This window comes from Orbicella faveolata, unplaced genomic scaffold (assembly GCF_042242905.1).
Source record: "Orbicella faveolata isolate gen_17 unplaced genomic scaffold, um_ofav_v1 contig_1, whole genome shotgun sequence".
NCBI lineage: Eukaryota > Metazoa > Cnidaria > Anthozoa > Scleractinia > Merulinidae > Orbicella > Orbicella faveolata.
Genome location: NW_028301536.1, coordinates 19,687,874 through 19,708,905, shown reverse-complemented (window position 1 = coordinate 19,708,905; position 21,032 = coordinate 19,687,874). Strand labels below are relative to the sequence as shown.

The window sequence follows — 21,032 nt, the reverse complement described above, 5'->3', positions numbered from 1 at the left end:
CTACCCGTGTTTTACTCAAACACAAGCGATTGTTGCGTTTTCAAATTCCTCCGGTGTAGTGTGGGCGGAACTGAACATTTGATGCGTTTTCACAGTGAAACCTCCGTTTTCAAATCCCTTTGGCGTAGTGTGTAAGGGGCCTCAGACTGCGCTAAAAGTTCTATGATGGTTTGCTTGGTCATTTTCAATAAGCAGCAGGATACGATCAAACCTGCTAGGTTTGCGCCAAGCCAGGCGAACACAGCTGTGCAAACCTAAGGTTTTTAGGAGATTTACTTTATTCTAAGTCGATTCCTTATTGATATGAATTCTGCCTAATGTTTTTGAAGCTTACAACTGCCACATAGAGAAGCGTGACATCTCTTGTGAAGTAAGGCCATTCTTTAAGTATGAGAAGATTCGGTTCACTTAGCAGACCGTTTAATAACACCGCATAGTTTAGCTGAGCACGCTGTTTTCTTGGCGAAACTGTTTCTTTTCTTGCCTCTCGTGATGGAATCACGTAAAGGAGACATGATATGACGTTAGATGTTCTCAGTTAGAGCGGATCTTTGTCCTTTTCGTCATCACCTTTACTCCCACCAAGACATGGTTAGCATTTGTTTTCGATTGCGCAAAATTCCGTCAATGAAATACGCATGGTATGGTGTCGTTGATTTATTTCTTTGTTTTTAGCGAACAACAATGAGCTAATAGAATGAACTCTTGAAATAACAAAAAGCCTCCACTTGTGCATTTCCTACTTGCAAAAGACTTATAGGCCTAAGTTACTCTCGACTCAAAGCCAATTCGACATTTGAGGTGCTAAGAGAAGAGCCTAAATTGCGCAGTATCAGTCCGGCGGGTGTACCCAACTTCCCGATACCATGTCTTCGGCATTAATCACGCTGTATTGTACAATCTTTGTTTACTTGGGTGAGTAGCTTACATTGTTGCTGGTTTTTTTTCTGCAAAGTCGACTTACATTGTAACCACTAAAGTTAAGTTTCCCTATCTTTCCCTATCAACTCTTTGTGGTCGCATAGATTTAGCTAGGTAAAAAAAAAATAGTTTTCTTATGCTTCACAGAAGAATGATTACACTATAAAGAGCTAGTTAAAAGTCTTAAAAGGTTAATATCATTAACACGGCAAACGTTTACCTGCTCAGAAAAAGGTTAACGGAACAAAAAACGGATGTACCATGAAATATTTGTCGAAGCATCGAAACTTTATTTTTTCTGCAAGGGTGTGCCAGTTCTCCAAATCAAATTATGTACGACGTAAAATCGAGGCATCCAAGCATAATTGATCATTTAGCCTTGACGAGTTTAATTTCTACATGCCAGTCATAAATGCTCATTCGTTTGAAAGCTCACGCTATAAATGTTCATTAGTTTGCGGAAAGCTCACGCTTGTGAGAATTTGCCTGAGTGATAGCATTGGTGATCGATTACTCCTTAACTACTCAGATGGTGAACAAAAATAAAGCTGCAAAGATTCTTAACAATTCAGCTTTTATGCTTATGCATTATACACAAAGCTTAAACTCAAAAATTTCACCGCTTAGGGCAATATCACGCATGCAATACAACTTGAAACGTGAAATGTGGATTGAATTTGAATGAATGCAAAAGTTTGCCTTTCCGTGTTCGTATATCTTTACAGACGCCTTACGATTAGGGTCAGGGTTAACTGAAAGGTTTTGAAAAATCTAAAATTCTTTCAAGGCAAACTTTGAGTTCTTCTTATGTCCCCTACCTAGGCTGTGACGTCATCAATTCAACAGATTATGATCCAAATCTTTAATGACTTCGGACTAGAGGGATGGCGGCTTCCTTTATTTAAGCAGCGAAAATCGACGTTAACGATCATCCATCGATTTAAACCGAAGAGATTTCATTCTAAGCCGGGAGACATAACGTAATCAAACTTTTTGTAAAGGCTACTAGAAAACTGCTGGCATTGATCATGCCGTATAGAACAAATGACTTGTTTACCGGAATTTGCTAGATACTCAGCTTCCTAAGGTAATGAATACCAAGTTATAGAAGGATCGCATATTTCTTGAGAACAAAAATAAAATCTACGTGGGACAAAGAAATATACTTCACTAGCTCTTTTATGACCTGCACCCACCCTTTTCTCTTTAAGAGCTGGGGGCTTAAATACTAGGGAGAAGAACTAGTACACATCTTTAAGTCAGTCATATTTCTCTGTAATAACATATCTCAATGATCATGGAAGGGGAGGAGGGGAGCTTAGTAGAGCAGGGAGGTGGGGGGGGGGGGGTTATAAAAAAAATTTAAGTTCCCGACGGGGACTCAGCAAAACGGTGTTCTGATTTAACTTAACTCTAAATATTGAAATATATTTTATCTATGTTTTTCTATTTAATGATTATCTTCAGTTCGTAACATAAATTCAGTCAAAGCGATAATTTTTATATTTTAAATTTAAATTTTACTCCGCGATGCACATTTCTTCATTTTATAACAAAAAACAAACAAATCACGAAGACTGAGACTACTTTTGTTACAGTTTAGTTACATGTCATTGAAAGTTTCACTGTTTTGTTACAAGTTCTCGTGGCACGTGTAAGGGACGGATGGATTAAGTGGTATTTTCATAGTCTACAAAGCCCTTAGCTTTATTTGACATTATCTTCCTTTAGGCTTCTTAAAAGCTCTACTTGAAGTCATCATGGATAGACTCTAATTTTGATTTTGAACAACCTTGCTTTCTGCTAAACGTTTTTATTTTCTGAAATAAGTTTCAAGACGCGACTTGACTCAGCAATTTCCAGCAACAATTGTTTTTTTTTTTTGTCTTTTAAGATATATTCTACTGCACTTCAAAAGAATTGTCCAATGCATCCGAAATACATCATACAGCATTTTGGAGGGGATACACATGTCACTAGTGATATGTGTGCGGGGATACACATATCACGGGGATACACATATCACTGTGACACCTGTCCGGCTCTGAAAAAAAAAAAAATCTGATGACGCCATCGGTGCATTCATTCGGGTAGTAGTTGGCTTGTCAATGGTACAGTTTTCTACATTGTATAACTGTTGAATATACTGTTCAAACAGTTTAAAACCAAAACTTACGTTTCAGAAGTTTGTCAAATTGTTTATTATAAGTACATGCTGTGAAGGAAGAAGCTTAAATATTATTCGCCATTTCCACATTCCCCATAATACACGTTGTTTGCCCTCCAAAATTTTGCATAACCTTTGTTTCCCATTTCTGCTGGGTATTACAGTCGTCCCAAGAGAAACTGACGACAATGCTTATGCAAAATTTTTGGGGGGCAAACAAGGTGTATTATGGGCGATGAGGAAATGGCGAACATCTGCTTTCCTTGCCATTAACTGCAAAGCCAACTTTAATAAAAACTTAAATATCAATTGCGAATAAACCCAATTACAAAACTGCGTCAATCCATAAACAAAGTATTGTATTCGTTTCTATTAACTAGAAAGCTAACTTTAGTCCAATTTAGAAATAAACCGCTAACAAACCTAATTACAAAATTACGTCACTGTCGTAGACAATTACTGTATTTTCGCTTTTTTTGCTTGTTTTTGGCGTGCTCTAAGGAGGGACTAACTAGGGATTCACCTTTTGTCTGGAAAGAATATATATTTTAGTCCACCTTGATCACTTACTAAAAATGAAAGGGCAGGTGAACTAACGCCGAGAAATCAAAATAACCAACTTAATCACTGAAGCTCAGGTTTCGAAAGAAACTCCTTTAGAAGCTTTTTGAGGCCGCCTATGGATTCTGTAAAACAGGAGGGAGACCAATGAAATATTTTCTTAAAAAATTTAATACGTGCTAACGACCAAAAGAGAACAAGACTGCATCATCGATATTAGTTTTATGACTCAATAACATTGCGCTCGCTGACGTAAATGTGTCTTTTCTAGCAAAACATTTGTTTTGCTGATTTAACCTTTTTTAAAGCTGGAACAAAGGCTGTGAGAATCAATGGCTATGTTTATTGCATATATTTTCCGCAAAACATATTTCCTTACAAACAATCTTGAAGCACCTTGATATTGAGGCATGGAGCAGCACTTGACAAACAAGTGGCCGCGTCTAGCCACTCGAACGATCACCATACAATTGACGTGTAAGTTTGTTTTCCGGTGTTATACTTTCCTTGTGAACCTTTGTTTCTCAAAGTGGAGTTCAAAAGTTGTGTGTTGGGTTTAGAAACAGGCTGTCCCTGTAATGATGCAACTGAATGATCAGCAGGCTTGACTGAGAACTTTCGCATTAACTTATGTCAGTTTGGCAAAGCTGGGATACAAACAATAATACTGAATTAACGCGTGTTTGATAGGCATGAGTGGGCGGAACACGCTCACTTTCGTAAGCTTTTTTTCTTATCGTCCGGTTATTTGATTTAACTTATTGTCAGATCCTTCTTTGGCGTGGAACATGACCGAACTGTCACTTGCTTGTTCCAGCTTTTTACATCGTCGAGTCCAGAAATACCGAAAAACGTGGCATAATCTTAGCACTAATTTAGACTGATTGGTAAGAATTTTAAGACCACAGACCACAAATCAGTCAATATTGCACCTGCATGTTTGTATTTTGATTCAAGCTTCTGGAAAAGTTGTGGGTTTTTTTTAATTTCTAGAGGTTAATTTAGGGAATTAACGGAGAAATTTTGAACAGTCGGTTTCCATTACTAAGACAACTGCAAATCCTTTCGAATCGGTCCTGAAAACACAGAATATCTTTGCCATAAAGTAGAGGCTGGATGTGATTGGTATTAGGCAAAGAGAGACTGAATTTAAGAACCGTGCCCACGTTTTCAAGTACCTTGTTTAACGGAAAAAAAAAACTGATAACGTAACAAAAGAAATGAAAACTGTTTTCTAACAATACTGAGCCAAACAGCAGACTGACGACTGAATGGCTCAAAATTAATTTTAATTGTGTTAGGCTTAAGCTGACAAACAGCCACTGCTTTACTAACAGCCGACAAGGTCCAAGCCATTATTAGCGACAAAAGATCGAATTGTCACGTAATCCGGCTATCAAATGTTACAAGCTAAGAGAACTAAAATCTTCAGTTGTGGGTTGTCAACCCCGATCATGCAATATCTGCGATATCGATATTAAAGGACCTGCGTTGTTTATTGTCAGGGTTCCATAGTGTATGGATGCTTCGTCCTATCAGACCGATTGATTTAAAATAAGTTGACCGTGAATATCGGTTACATACTCAGTGTAGGCAACGGAACAGTGCCTTCGAGTATGAAGTCAGAAACTAATTATCCACCCAGTCAAATTGCTTCAAAAGGGAAAAGGGCATGCCATTTCCAATTAAATAAACGTCATTACTTCAGTTTCTTAAAAACCACAGCAAAAATACAAATATGTCATTAGTCTTGATAGAAATATGTGATATTGATGTGTGCTCGTGATGACCACATGACGTCTCCGATTATTGGACTTTGGCCATGGATGTCAAACCAAAGGGAATCACGCAAAGCTGACCACGCAGAACCAGTTGAAAGGAATAAGTATGTACACTTAGCGTAAGAGGCAAACATGGAAAAGATCATTGTCTTCTTGACAGGATGGCCCAAACAATAGAAAAACCCTCCATGACGATAAAAGCTCAAAGTCATTCACATTTTCTTTCTTTTCATGGCGCTATTAACGACTTGTTACATAATCCAAAAAATTATTTTTGTATTCAAACAAGAAATATATATAATTTGTATTAAGGGGTGTATTCCATTAGATTACACTCAATATTTAACTACATGTGTTTTTTTCTTGTCATTTTGTGAAGGACTCGTCTTAAACACGCTTCCACGTCAGTTAGTATTGTTTTAGAAACTGGCTTAAGACGCCGGTTCATAATCTTTCAATTTTGTTTCGGCTTTAATCACCCCTTAAACTGTTCATCGTTTGTGTAAAAGGAATCAAATAATAGATTAAGTAGCACACTGTGTGAGATATTTTCAGTTGCAAGATTACGTGTCTTTTTGTTCGTTTCGGAACTAATAAAACAACTGATTGTTTTATTTTCGTCGGTTTGACCTCATTGGCGAAAATATTCCAGCACTGAATACGCGACCTTTTGTGACGTGATTAGCGCCTCGATTCTCTTGATTAACAATTGCCTTTTGATAATTAAATAGCTCGTTACCGAGCAAATGGTGACCTCAATAGATAATAAATTACCTTCAATTTAGTTCCTCTTTGTTACTGACTGTATATATAAGTCTCAGTAACCCATGAGTTAAAGCCAGTTCGTTCGTGTTAGCAAGAGGTGAGCCTTCTTTTTACAAAATATACCGGAGGAGTATCCGCCTTTCCCGATACCATGACTTCAGCATTTGTCAAGTTTGCAGTCCTTGTCTACACAGGTGAGAAGCTTACCATTGATTATTGGTCTCCGACTGATTTGTTTTGGAAATGTCGGAGATAAGAGATATTTTCCTGTGACAAATTTAGTCAGAAATTAGTTTGTCCTTAGTTGAACTGCAGAATGATAACGGTAGTTAAGCTTTCAACCCCGTAACTTATAATTAGAGCTTTAAAACACAAGATAGATTTACTTAGGGTCATTAGTACGTTCAAAGCGCCAGTAAATTCACGAGTCGTATTTTAATATCGATTGAGACAGACCACCGGGATTCAGAAACAGTGTGCAACATCAGGGCGTTTAATTGAAAGAGTAGAAAAACAATCACAAGCAAGAAAATATGTGGTCCAGGGTTATTCTAAACGACATTTAGTGCAAAGAAGGCACCAGGCATTCAAGAATTGTTAATCACATTCAGCGTTAACAAGCTTTTAATTTTTTAAACACTGAATTAATTTGCGCCGATTGGAAATCGCACCTTTTAAGAAGAAGTAATATATGTGGACAGTTTTTTAAAAAATCTGATCAAAAAAGAAAGCACAAAGAAGGTAAACAACTCAGCTATCATGGTCACTGCTCACGTGGCTTAACTTAGATTTACATTGACTCGGACCAATATCATACAACACAAGTCAGATGTGAAATATTGATTAGCTTTGCATCTTGTAACATTTTGACCGTTTCACTGTTGTATAAAAAGTAGATTAAGTGTCTCTCGTCTTTTCTGATGCCGTTTAAAGTTTGGTTTTGAAAGTTTTCGAGTTTCTACAGGAAACTTTGAGTTCCTTCTCAGCTGTGATGTGCCAAGTCAAGATCCTAAACAACCTCTTTACGAAATATTTCCAGACCCATCGATTCGGCGCTGTCTCAAAAAGCTTACATCATAAGGTCAAATTGAGTATAAATAAGTATTACGTTACTCACTAGTTAGTCTGAAATGACCCGTTTGGTGTATTTTGTTTATCTACTCTGTGTCGCGTGTACAAAGATATTTCATACACATCAGTTTCGTGACTGCGTAGAGTTCGCGAGAAGATAAATCTGCATAAAATAAGGAAGCACAACTATATTGACTTACTCTGTAGTGTTTGTTTAGCCGGTTTGGTTTAGTTTGAAGAGATTAAGAACATGATGCAATATATTCGAAAGGAAGTTTTACTGAAGCCGCGAAATTGATCATCGTCAACTAAACACTGGCTTCATGGCGATGCTTCGAGTTCTTTCCCTTCAATTTGCTCGGTTTTTGTTTGTTTTTTGCTCTCATCGTCTTCCTTTGTTGCTCTTTCTCCATTTTGGACTTGGTCGCCGTATAATAGTGCCCAAATCACTTTGCAATATTCTCTGGAGAGATGGAAACCTCAGTCAAAACTTGGTTGAGTACAAGAATTGACGGAGAGATGTAATTACTCATTAAACAGCGCCAATAGTGAGGATTAAAACAAATTACAACGAACCTCATAGGGTCTCATAGTTCAGGGATTTCAACCTTATCATGTAAACGTGACTTAAAACACACTTCAGCACGTTTTTACTGGACGACGAGAAAAACGTTTCAATGCCTGACAATCTCGACAAACTTTTTGCAAAGATAAACGTTAAAATGCAAGCCTTGAATTTCTATTTTCCTGGCCGGTTTTCTGTTTTTGCAAATCTGCTGAGGTTTAGAGTTGAACAACAACAAAACAACAACAACGCTTATACGCCCACGATCAAACACGTGTTATCACCACTCTCTTTCAAACTTTCACGTGTTTTTTTGTCAATTTTTCCTCTCTACTACTTCGACCTTGACCTATCAAATGAACAAATTCATGGGTGCTCGTATCCTGAGCCATTATTCAAGTTCGGCTCGGCCATCAAACCATTCTTCCATTAACGAAATGAACGACTCATTAACCGATTAATTATCTGGAACAGCACGCAAACCTCACGATCCGGAGCAGAACGGAATCACGAAAGTACGTTGGTCCAAATCAATTTTTCTTGTACTATACTGTACTGAAGCAAAACGAGCTTCTTACAAGACTTTTTCAAGTTAACAAGAGTACCAATAAATACTGATGTAGATTTAATATATTTGTCTCACGTGCACTTCCAAATTCTTAAAAAATATCATCGCATTTACGCTGAGCGAAGTTATCCGTTACGGTAGTTTTGACCGAGCTGTAAGGAAGGAAAAAATTACTTCGAAGTCTAAGGATTTGGCAACTAAATTTCGAACTTTCATTGCTTGTGGTGATATATACTGATAAAATACTATTAGCCCCAGGCTTATGCATATGTTTGCACAAAAAGACCTATACCAGACTGTGAGCATAGTTTGGCTAAGAGAGCTTACTGGAATGTATTTGCCTTCAGAGGTTACAATGATGGCTTTTAGTGTAGTACTTGAAACAAAACGTTTTAATCGTTAAACAACAGAGAGACTACGGAACCACTTGTGGAGAGACAAACAAAGCACTTGTTCATGCGTTTTAATTTATGCAAGCGTAAACAAGAAGGTTAGACTCCTGTTGGTGTTGTTGCAGTCCTTCATACCCTAGATGTGAGCCGTTTTTAAATTTTTCTTTGTCTTTTTGCAACATACAGTCACTGTAAAGACAAATTTACTCTTGGAACGAGTGCGCTTCCAATTCAACCCCCGGCTCTGAGGACTTTTTGGCTTCCGCCCAATGTTAGCCGATATTGCGTTTCGTTGCGTCGGCTCGTTATGTATTCAGTTGAACTAAGTTGATAAATTAATCGCATGGTAGAAAAGTATCAATGGTAAATCCGCGACTTTTCGAGAGAGCGCTTACTGCGTGTGTACGAGCGTGGAACCTTCTAGCCTGAAATGGCAGTTATCTCCCGTCTCAGCATTACCCCTGGAGTAATGGCGTGGGCGGGACAACTGACTTTTCCGATCGGAACTTTCTTAGCCTTGCAGAAGAATTGAGACTCCGAGCGGGCGTTTACAATAGAGGGTGACAAAATGCAAAGAACCATTTCTAACTTCATTCGTTCGTCACTTGATAATCATATTGTATTTTTCATGGGTCCCACCTGAGCTAGATTAATATTACTGAGCCTCAAGTGGCTTCAAGTGTACCTTACGCATTTGTGTCCGGGAAAGATGAAAAAAGGCTGTCTTTATAATCTTTATATTTCATACATTACAGGATGTATAATCAGGTCTTCATCGGCCACCAGTCATCAGCTACAAGCCGTTTTCAGCATGAGTGGAATAAAGGGTGACGTCGTCTTTTCCCAACCACACGGACATAATGCCACAAGCATCATGGTCAACCTAACTGGCGTCAACGAGACTCTGACATGGAGCATTCAACAACTACCCATGATATATTATGGCAATGCAGACATGAGCTGTACCGCAGGCGCAGTAGGAGGACTTTTTGACCCCATGATGGCTATGAAATCTAGAAACTACAACGGTACGTGCAGTCTGTCAAATGACACCAGGTTCGACGCATGCGCTATCGGAGACTTGACAGGTAAGCTGGGAAGCCTGGACGCCAACACAGCACAGCAAAATTATTCAAACCAGAACTTGATGATTCCAATAATGGGCCCTTACAGCATCATGGGTAGGACGCTAGTACTGTACAGTAATAACACACCCAAGGCATGCGCTCTGATTACTCCGACCCAATCCATGTTGACAGCCGTAGCGTATTTCAAGGCCCCAGTGGCGGGATCCGTTTACTTGAGACAAGTTGAAGAGCACTCAGACACCACTGTCTTTGCTAATCTTTTCTACGTCAACGATGCAGAAACACAAAAACAGTTTCATTGGCAGATTCAAGCATCAGCTTCTTGCCATAACCTTAGTGCTATTTTCAATCCTGATAACACTGATGGGAAAAACTGTAGCCAGAAACGGCACGAAAATTGTTCTATCGGTGATTTGACCTCCAAACACGGAAATGTCACCGTCTCTATGGCGACGAAAAGCGAATCCAAAACTAAAGCTGCCTTTACTGACACCAACTTGCCACTGAGCGGTGATAATAGTGTTATCGGTAAGGCAATAGTCTTGTTCTCAACGGACGACCCACAGACACCTTTTGCCTGCGCCAAGATCATGAAAGTGAAGCCAAGGGTTCTCCAAGCTTCATTCAAGCCAGATGTCCATGATGGCGTAAGTGGGGGTTTCAAGATTACCCAGGCGTCCCCGTTCGATCCCTCCATAACAGAAATAGATGTGACTGGGTTAAGAAAGGAATCCCAAGGATACCATGTCCACAACTATCCCATGCCGTGGCAGATGCAATACACAGGAATGGAATCTTGTGCTGGAGGCAATCTAGGAGGACATTGGAATCCTTTTGGCGTGGACGTTAGATCCAGTCCTGCCCCAGGAACTGGTAAGTTGTGGAAGAATTTCATGCTTGCACAATCTGTAACCTTTATTACATCATTGTGTCCGCCTAGAAAATATCTAAATGAATTGAAAGGTTATCTGTAAATTCAACAGTGTTTGAGATCCCCGTTTGTTATGATTTCTTTTTATAACCGTGATGAGAGCTAAGGACTGTTTTAGCCGTAAGTTGTAATCACATAATAGTGTCAGTTTCCATTGGATGGTTTAATAATTGATACATGTGCTCTTTTCACGCCTCGTTTTTTTATCTGACCCAAACCTAACGTGAGCTGATTTTCCTCTAAAGAAACTTTAACAAATTATATAACTATCCAACTAGTCAAGTGTCAAATAATCGATTGATTCGGCCAAGAGAAATTTAGCAAACCTTGTTTTCTTAGGAACCGATGATGAATACGAAGTCGGTGACCTGAGTGGAAAATATGGAACCTTTCTAAACCTCTCAAGTTACAGAGGGGTACACGTAGACTACAATCTTCCGTTATTTGGCAAAAATAGCATCCAGGGTCGATCAATTGTCATCCACAAGATGAAGGTGATGGGAAGTGCGAGATGGGTGTGTGCAGATGTTTTCCAGGTGGCGGACGGGGACAATATGTTTGTTATGAAAACCATGATAAAGTTCACAGGACCAGCTCTAAAGGGTTATGTACTCTTGGTAAGTTATTTTCAGTATACAGCCGAACCTCTCCATAGAGCCCTTGGACTGTTCGCTCTGCCCCAGAGAGCCCATATTTCGTTAAATCTCTCTTCCCTCTGATACAGACAACTGCGGTATTTTGTTATAACCATAACAGGAGGGTTGTATACTCTTGGCAAGTTTCTTTTTTTAGTACAGCCGAACCTCTCCTTATGGACGGACACCCCTTCATAACCGTGGGCAGTTCACTTTGCCCCAGGGAAACCATTTTTCGTTAAATCTCTATTCCCTAAGAAGGCCAACTGCGGTCGTTTTTCAGCTGTCAGTCAAATCAAGTCAGACCTCCCAGTTGACTTATATTATAAACAACTCTGCTTCAACCTACAGGTTCAGTACAAGTCCAATGATATGATGATGACGTCAGAGGAAACTTCTATCTACGTTGATCTCTATTACGCTTCCAACTCCAGCAAAAAGGTAACATCCGATACAAACAACTCTTCCACGGATTTCAATTGATTCAGCGTCTATGATTACCTATTTTCCCTTTCAAAAGACGTTATATCCTATACCGCTATTTCAAACATTCAGTTGGCCCCATTAATAATACATTTAGAGCAATTTTCAATCGAAAAGCAAAATCAGAAAAGCAGAATCGCACTAATTGTTTTACTTGTGTCGTAATCAGAGTATGGATCACAAGTGGCACGTACATGTCAACCCTGAAGGAAATGACACTTACGCTGAGATGGGTCAGAGATGTAAGAGTCTAGGAGGACATTACAACCCTTATCTGGTCGATTTAGCCGTAAGTATCATGGCGCTAGGGCGTCAATTTATACGAAAGAAGAGTTATTTTAAGCCAAAATTTGTGTATGGAGCTGCCCCTAATTCTCCGCGGGAAGAACGATGGCGGTACGCTACGAACCTAACACAGCCTATTAGGCACAAAGAAAGCCATACTTTGGCAGTATTTGACCCTGTGCTTATGACACTGTTTATAGGTTCGAGATTTTTTCGAACTTTTCTATTCATTTTTGTGAGCGCTGTATGGTTAATGTTCCAGTCGACATCGATTTTCCTACGGAGGATAGAGTTGTTATCCTTTGACTGTTGCAACGTTTAACGGCATTAGGTCGATAATATACGGTACTTGTGTTTGTGCTGGAACAAAGATCACTGAGTGGTTTTATTTATTTATTTCCTCCGTTTTTTTCACCCAGGGAACTTACAAGTCCACCTGCATTTCCAGAAATATGCTAAGATGCGAAGTCGGTGATTTATCTGGCAAGCATGCCATGTTAAACGTTGGATCAGGAAAGGAGTTCTACACCGATCCTGATCTTCCCTTATATGGAGAAATGTCAGGTAAGAAACAATGTAAGAATTTTTATAACCTTTTACTGATTTTCTTTTAAGATGTGTCAACTTGATTGATCAGCCTGGAATTTGTAAAGGCCAGATATGGCATGTAACCAGTCAGGAAGCAGAATTAGAACTAAGTAGCAAAAATGATCGAATCACAAGACTAGACCACTCGGTTTCAATCCTTTACTCTTGTTTGATAGGAAAAGTTAACACCATTTTAATTTAAAGACGTTACGGGTGTTAGATCGTCCATAAAGGAAAAAACACACATCTGTTCCCTGACGACCGATTGCTTTCACATGATTGGACCCTATCAAGGTCTTCACTGACGAAACATGTGTGGTTGCTTCAGAGAAATAAAAATGCACTTCATAAGACAGCATGAGTTGTCTAAGTTTTTCTGAAGTTGTGATTCTTAGCTTTGAAATGGTAGTAATACACCGTGACTATTTACCTGTTAATTCACGTTTATGATGACTGAGAGTAATCTTTTGAATTTAATGTTTCTTTCAGTTGTTGGACGAGGAGTTGTAGTGCATGCAGAGAACGGCGGTGGGTCTCGTCTTGGCTGTGCTACCATCAAACCAGTGGCTTCTTTATATGTAGAGAAAACACTGCAACATGTTGAGGCAGCTACATTTTCCAAGTAAGTTGAAGCCAGCAGAGGGTTCAATTATGACATTTGACAGTTGAACAAAAATTAAACAGCCAATCAATCAAGCAGGCAAGCTAGCAAGTTTGCAACTAATACTTTAATCAGTCAATCAACCGATCAAACAGTAAGTAAGTAAGTCAGTCCGTCTGTCAATCAGTCAATCAATCAATCAATCAATCAATCAATCAATCAATCGTTTGCTTGCTCGACAACACTGCGAGGGTCTGTAATAGCAGTTTCAATATTGTATGGCAAAATGGCCCACGGCGAAAAGGAGAATTCTGAGAGCGACCTGAAAGAGGCAAGAATGTTTACCCTTTCAACCGAGAGTGGATGCATTAATTCTTCAGCAAGTTTTAAAGAGCCATTACAATAAACTCTTTATGAACCTGGCTTGTTCGGTTCGTATCGAGGAATGTAGGTCTCGTTCAATATGCCCACAATACGAACTAAACAAACTTGCCCAATATAGATATCTGGGGACAAGCCTTTAAGGTAGTTATAACTGGAAAAGAAATTTTCTTTGTTCGTTCAAAAACTACCGAGTACTGTTAACTAACTGTCACCTTCTATTCCTTTTGCAGAATGAATTTCGCAAAAACGGTTTCTGCTGCTCTTAATATCCCGGACTGGCGGTTGTTTTACATTCGAACACAGGACAGTGGCGTTGCAGGCTGTAAGACAGTCAAATTTGGAATTATTGGAAATGGTAAGTACAGTACATTCACTACATTAGGTGTTTTCGTTATGTCAGAGAGAGGTTGTATTTTTTCTTCATGGCAAATTACAATAATACATGATCACTTTTTGTACAGACTGCACTATTTTATTATTATTGATTTTATTTTCTCGTTTACGTCTTCAAACGGTCTCGAATTAACTGAAATCAGTTATTCATCTGTGCCCAAAGTCGTGCGGTTGGTCGAATTTTCCTACATACTTTTTTTTATGGCATTTAGTGGAAATGCTGTCGGTAGACCAACTTACTTCAAATTTCCCGGTCTTTTCTCCATATGATCGTCCTAATTCTAATAAGCAAATTTTGATCGTTAATCAAAACAGTCTTTCCTTTCCCTTGTATTAGCGATCACTGAGTCCTTGTGACTGATCATGAAGTGTTGAGCTAACGTTTATGAAAAGCTTTTCAGAAGTTCTAGCTCTTAATATCAGAAGGTTGAAAGATATAATAACGTCCTTGTTCTTGGTTTTATCGCAGAAAGACAAGCCAGTGAACCCTCCCAAGCATTCGACCTCATCTTGCAACGTACGCCGGGAAAATTAAAGGAGTTTCAGCCAAGAAGCAAATGTCGCGTTCCTTCTTCACCTAAAGGTAAGAAGAAAATGCTGGTGTGTGGTATGAGCACCTAAAGGCCTAATTAAACATATCAACAGAGGCTCTGATGATGATAAAATTGAGCTGTCATAATCTAATTGAACACTGTTGCAAAATTTGAAGAATATGAGTATCGCTTATCCCATTTTCAACATGACAAGTTAATTTACTTCTCAGGCATTTGTCCGGTTTCCGGATCGGAACAGAACAGAGCAGCACCCATCTCTAAACCTTTGTAGAGATAGACTATGAACAAGGGACCTCGGCAGCTAATTATATTTCCAAGCAGTACATGACCATAGATATTGACCGTAGCTTATACTTCATTCTTTTCAGCACCAACGAGAGTCAGAGGTGGTAGCGCAGGAATCAATCACGTGAACATATACGTCATTCTTAACATGGTTTTACTTACTACATATGCGTATCTGGAATAAACAGTTCAACATAGCGCCGATATGTCACTCTGTCAGACAGTCAAGAGGAAGGAAACGAACAGTCATTGTCATCAGACTTCCACTTGCTGTAGCAATATGCATATGTCATAACAAGATAACACGATGGACTCGAGTAAAGCTGACGTGCATGTATGGACACAAATGTGTATAAAGTGCTCGGAGAGCGTAAACTTACCAGCCATCTTAGGGAGTTTTAAATGGCCAAGCACCAATCCCTCTCTTCCCGTCTCCAAATTTAAGCTTAATACGGCCGGGAACGTGTCAAAAGCGTCGAAAAGATAGATGTTTATAATGTTACCAATAAAAACTTTTGGCAAAACAATATCTAAATCTTAACTTTCTTTTGCAAAGGGCTTTTGTCACGATAATGCACATGTACGGCACTTAACTAGGGAATAAAGGGTCTACGGGACGGAATTTATTGTCCTGCCCTTGACCCTTTCTAAGGAAATAGCCACTTCTACTGTCCGTGAGGACATCAACGTATTTGACGATCTTCTGTCAATATCGTAGTAAAATTGGACGTCCTCAACATGTTATAAAAACCAATCACTCACGACAAGTAATTTTTAAATATAATAGTGTTGTTATAACTTAGTAACTTTGACAATTGGACAGCCGCACATGCGCAGAAGAGTGCAACAGCCCTTTAAGTAGATTCCCCGTAAACGCGCACACCGTTTCTCCCTCTATCGCCAACAACACCACAGATGAACGAACTTCTCCACTCCAACAAGGAAGTAAAACGAGATCCAGAATGTAGTAAGTTATCTTGAGATGTAGAAAGTCCAAGTTAAGACTCTTCAGAGAACTTCGAATGATATTTATCCATTTATATATTTTGTAGCCTTTTAATGAGCTAGCCTTAAGAGAATTAGGCATTTTTGTGAAGGAACTGCGAAAAACATGCAATTTGAATTAATGGGAGTGGCTCATGATCAACACGTATGCTTAATTAGTCTGAACAATTTAGTGATAGGAAACAAGATATCAAATCTTGCAAATCTTATTATTCAATCATGTTTACATGTAACTCAATAATACCTCAATAAATAATGTACAAAATCGAGGGCTAACGAATTTAAATTAAATCCATGAGCCCCCAAATCAGTACCAAGCTTAAATACCTAGACACATTCAACACGTACGGGACGTGCTTTGTAAAGTAAAGATTTAGCATAAGCTAAGTTTGTACTAGTTATTTTGTTCAACTTAACACACCGAATATGATGTCTGAAGCTATCAGACGAAACTGGTGGGAGAAATAAATGTCAGGTAGTCATTAAGATCTGTAGTTTGCTGTGTGTTGAATCATCACCAGAGAATCTTAAGAATTTCTTGTTGACCCTTTTATAGCAAAGAACAAATACAATTAAATACCAGACACTTATTTTTTTGAAATTTCTGTGACATCTAATTTTGTCTTCATACTGACGTAGATATAACGAACACCTTACAAAGCGAACTGGAACACACAACTGCGTGACTGCTTCTCGTGCATAATACGTGTCAGACGGATAGTGCATTTGAGTCGTCTGGGTAAATATATACCGAAAATAAGACGTTATAAACTTCAGAAGTAAGCTTGCCTGTTAGTTACTCGGGTTTTGTAGGAAAGAACGAGTTATTAAATGCAAGGCGTTCTTGTTCGCCAAAAGGGGGGTCATGGTCCTAGGCGTTCCATGCGTAGAGAGTGGAAACTGGGGACGAGATACGACAGCTTGCTTTATGGTGTGATCGCACTTCTTACCACGAAAACGGTGGCAACAAGAAGCTATTTCTCAGAAAGAAATGGTGTTTCGTTTCCGGAAAGGTATTCAAAGTCTGAGAAAGGCCGGGGTTTTGATATCTTGTGCATGAGAAGTACCGCACTGATCTGCTCAGTTGTCAGAACCTGGGGGTTTTCCGCCAGGTGAGGTTTAGTACTGAACCTATTGTAAAAGAGAAAGGGCCAATAAATTTAAGTTGTCTACACATGTATCAGTTGTTACAGTCAACGCGCTTCGAAATGTATTTACTTGTGATGTATTTACTTGGGAGGGGAGATGCTCCCTTATATCGGCTAAATAGGTACGTCCAGCGTCAGAGGGACATGTTTTTTTAAGACATTTTAGTCAGAAGTAGAGTATCGATTTTGGTCATTTTGGTCTCAAGAAGAAGCTACTTTTTTCATCATTATCGATAAGACCAGCAACTAAAACCATTCACATTACCTTTAACATCATTCTGAACTAGAGAAGTACGGCAGGTCTGAAACAGGGTATTAATTTAAGGGTCAGGCCATAAATAGGTTAGAAAAATCGCAGACTTTGGTCTTAAATAGGGTAAGTGCTTTGGCAAGCGGGCCGCACAGCCCCGCCAAATTTTTCAGAAATTCAAAGTATTGTGTGGGAGGCTAAATAAAGCTAAGAGGCAAAAGCATTTGACGCATAATTTTTCCATTTCTGTACCGGGCAGTCCTTGATTCAAATGGATGCGGCACTCTACGTTTCGTTGTCAGAGACGCAGCATATTTTTATTTTCAAAAAGGACGCCTCATGTGTAACGACAGTTGTGCAATTATTCCTCCACTTTCGCTTGAATATTATGGAGCTAAAATAAAAATGCTATCGGCATTTTCATGGAAACCAGCTCTTGAAATACCGCGGTATGTCGAAATACAAATTTTCACATTTTTAAAAGCGCGCTCTAAGAAGTAAACCTACTGGAATTGTGGCGGAAAATTCGAGAAATTCAACTAAATCTGGAAAATGTCGACACCTACGATATGAAGAAAACCTCATAAAAAAGCCATATTGTGCCTATTTTGCAATATACCAACGTTGATTAAATTACAATATGATGAATTAGTTACCTTCCACAATATATCGTATCTGTAGTATCGTCCACCTTTCCCGTAAACAGCCACGGAAAAGGGGCGGGATTGTTATTCCTGACAAGTGTTCTGATTGACCAAAATTATGTCGCCGTAGTTGTGATCTTAATCACATTTAAATCAAGCACGGAAACAGATATCTTCGTTTCTCTAGAATACATCGTTTCAGTAAGACTTAGGAACATTTAAGTCGCCAATTATTTCTACCTGCATGACATTTTAATTTCCTTTTCTTTCCGTGTCACGAAATAAAATTTAGTTTCGAGAAGTTGTTTTTGCTGAACATGTTTACCTTGTGAATTACATGCGTTTACCCTGATAACATTCATACTCACCGAATCACTCTGAAACGGAAAACAGTACCATTTCTTTGTTGAACTAAACAAAGCTAACTGCTTCCATCGCATTGGTGGACAAATCGCGTGGTGTGGCGGTGTCTCTACTTCGAAAAGATATTTCTTTTTCACTATCACTATCAAGTCCAGTTCGCAGTTTTCTTGTGTAAGATAATACCGAGAAACGAGAGTTTCACTGAAATGTTGCAAATGACACATTTTGTTGCGATGTACCGAGTTTTGGCTGAAATTTTGCCGCCGTATTTACATTAACAATTACGAACTTTACTCTGATTGGATATTACAAATCACTATGTAAATAGTTCACCCCTGAACTGAAAACAATACCGTTTCGTTTCTGAAGAAGCGAAACAAGAAACAATGACTACTGACTTAAAAACAACCTATAATGCTGAGAAAAACACCTCAGATGTTGAAAAAAAATCAAGAATAGTCATAAACAGAACTTCGAAGATGACGCAAACAACATGCAATTGGACAAAGAGGATACTCAACGAAGCAAAATGAATAGTAAATATCTAAGCGAAACTCTTGTGTTAAAACATCCTGATTCTTTTATTTACTCTTATTGTTTTCAATAAAGTTACTTGTAAAGTACGATTTGATATTGCGATACGAAGCCCGAGTAAACGCTCGTCTAGTTTTGAATTTTAACTTCAGGCGGCGTCCAGTACTTTAGGTAACGATTTGACTTGGCAAACGTGGCAATCTTGGGCAACGTTTGTAAAAGAAATGACAATCTAAATTAGTAAAAAATAGGGGCGTTATACGTCTCAGACGCATAATATGTCCAAAAAGTGAACTGATCAGGGCTATGGCCGGCTATAGCTCTGCTCGTGTGTTATTAGTCTTGGTACACTTTTTAGCCTCCCTTCGGAAACATCAGCGTAAAACGATCAAAATCCGGAAATTTTGGGGAATATTATTTTTTTCAGTGGAAAAGATCGCTGTTTTAATTTGTTTAGCCGGAAGGAGATTCCAGCTCTAGTAGATGCTCTGCATATAATTTCCGACAATATGCTGTTCAACATGATCTACTTCGGCATCGCATTGGAGGTTACTATACTTATAGCGGCCCGAAATTTTGCACGGCCCAGTCCTCTCACATTAGCTTGAGCTCTCAAAACATAAGGTTTGTGGGCTTTCATGCTTCTTGTACTTAGCTAGACGCGTCAGGTTGGACGTATTGCACCTCTTCTTACAGCCATTTTCTATCTGCTTGTTACTAACGATGTTTACCTTACAAATCCAGGTACTAGGTGAAACTGAGCACATGTTAGTCTCCCGGGGGGGACTTGTATATGAAGGGAGTGTGGATGCTCGTCGTCTCGCTTAGGGATGTAAATTTCGCATTTTGGCCTCACTTAGGGTGTTCTGAACAAAACGCCATCAAATGTAGCCCATATGTAGCCATGAAGATCTCGTTTAGGGTTTCTTGCGAAGAAATATAAAAACATATATTTATATGTTTTAAATATGGTCTCTTTTAGGGGTCAAAAATCCTGGGCTGATATTTGGACGGTATTCGATCGCTGCAGTTGGATAACAAAGCCAAATACCATCACACGGTCTCTTCAGTGACTGACCTTTTACAGCCTATTGCTGATGGGCATGCGACTTCGATAACTTTCAAACACCGTATCGGAATCGCCTACAGCCGCTAACGTTCATCTTCTCTTCTATTAAAATAAAACTACGTGCGGTCACCAAAAAATGGGGAGCATGAAGTATATGCCGGGCCGAGTAGCGTCAAATGACTTACTGACGACATTAACGAATTTCCAAACTCCAGCGAGATTATTCCGTACAAGCTCGTACAGAACGTTTTAGCCTATGCGTAGGCGTTCAAAGGGGAAGAAGATGGAAAAACTAGGAGCGCGTGAACGGTTGTCACTAGCAAGCTAAAAAAAGTCCTAAACAAACACGCACAGATATATCGGTAAGGTGATACATAATTTTTTTTTCTTTTTAAGGAGAAGACTACTGAGTAATGCCGACTACAAATGTCAGTTGTCTGTAAAATTTTAGGCTATTTGTCAGTTGTCAGTTACAATTTTCACCTTTGGTCAGTTGTCAGTTAAACTAATCCCAGAATCCGACCCCTGGGGCCCGTTTCTCGAAAGCCCCGGAAACTTTTCGGGCCCGGAAGGCCAGAGCAAAATCTTGAACCCTACCATTACAGAGCTGTTTTATTCATATATTTTTAATATGAACAGAGGTTCCCTTCATACAAGAAGTTTCAGGCGTATACACTTCTCCGTTTTAGATGCAGATGAACTAAAAATCGCTTTACGGGTCCGAAATGTTTCCGGCGCTTTCGAGAAACGGGCCCCCGGGCGTTACTAATCAATACTTTTCTTAAACCTGCCACGCAGACGTGCGCATTTCTGGCTAGTCGCGCAATCTTTTCCCCCGCGAAGAATACGTGACAAACCCAAAAACCGTTTGCTTCAACCTCGTTCCCAGGGTCTCTCATCTTACCGCTCCCTAAGATGAGAGACCCTGGGAACGAGGTTGCGTTTGCTTATCTGACGGCAGAGAAAATAATGACATAGAAAATACAAAAATTTAAATGAGA

General features: G+C 39.2%; 1 protein-coding gene across 2 annotated transcripts; it reads left to right on the top strand.

Moving 5' to 3' along the window:
• Positions 1 to 712: 712 nt before the first annotated feature.
• Positions 713 to 16,509, top strand: LOC110056945 (uncharacterized). 2 transcript variants are annotated; one of them, XM_020763506.2, is made up of 10 exons: positions 713 to 915; positions 9,547 to 10,752; positions 11,150 to 11,427; positions 11,797 to 11,886; positions 12,098 to 12,217; positions 12,633 to 12,777; positions 13,291 to 13,423; positions 14,017 to 14,141; positions 14,649 to 14,762; positions 15,102 to 16,509. In XM_020763506.2, exons 1-10 carry the CDS (start codon positions 867 to 869, stop codon positions 15,200 to 15,202), a joined length of 2,361 nt encoding a protein of 786 aa, XP_020619165.1. In that variant the 5' UTR covers positions 713 to 866; the 3' UTR covers positions 15,203 to 16,509. The 2 variants fall into 2 exon arrangements, with proteins under 2 accessions (XP_020619165.1, XP_020619166.1); XM_020763507.2 differs by lacking the exon at positions 713 to 915 and adding an exon at positions 6,186 to 6,389.
• The last annotated feature ends 4,523 nt before the right edge of the window (positions 16,510 to 21,032 follow it).

Excerpts from the sequence above, each read along its gene's own strand:
- LOC110056945 (XM_020763506.2), top strand. The coding sequence starts at position 867 with ATGTCTTCGGCATTAATCACGCTGTATTGTACAATCTTTGTTTACTTG. Across the intron at positions 10,753-11,149 it reads CAGTCCTGCCCCAGGAACTG|GAACCGATGATGAATACGAA; the intron begins GTAAGTTGTGGA and ends TTGTTTTCTTAG. Across the intron at positions 13,424-14,016 it reads GAGGCAGCTACATTTTCCAA|AATGAATTTCGCAAAAACGG; the intron begins GTAAGTTGAAGC and ends TTCCTTTTGCAG.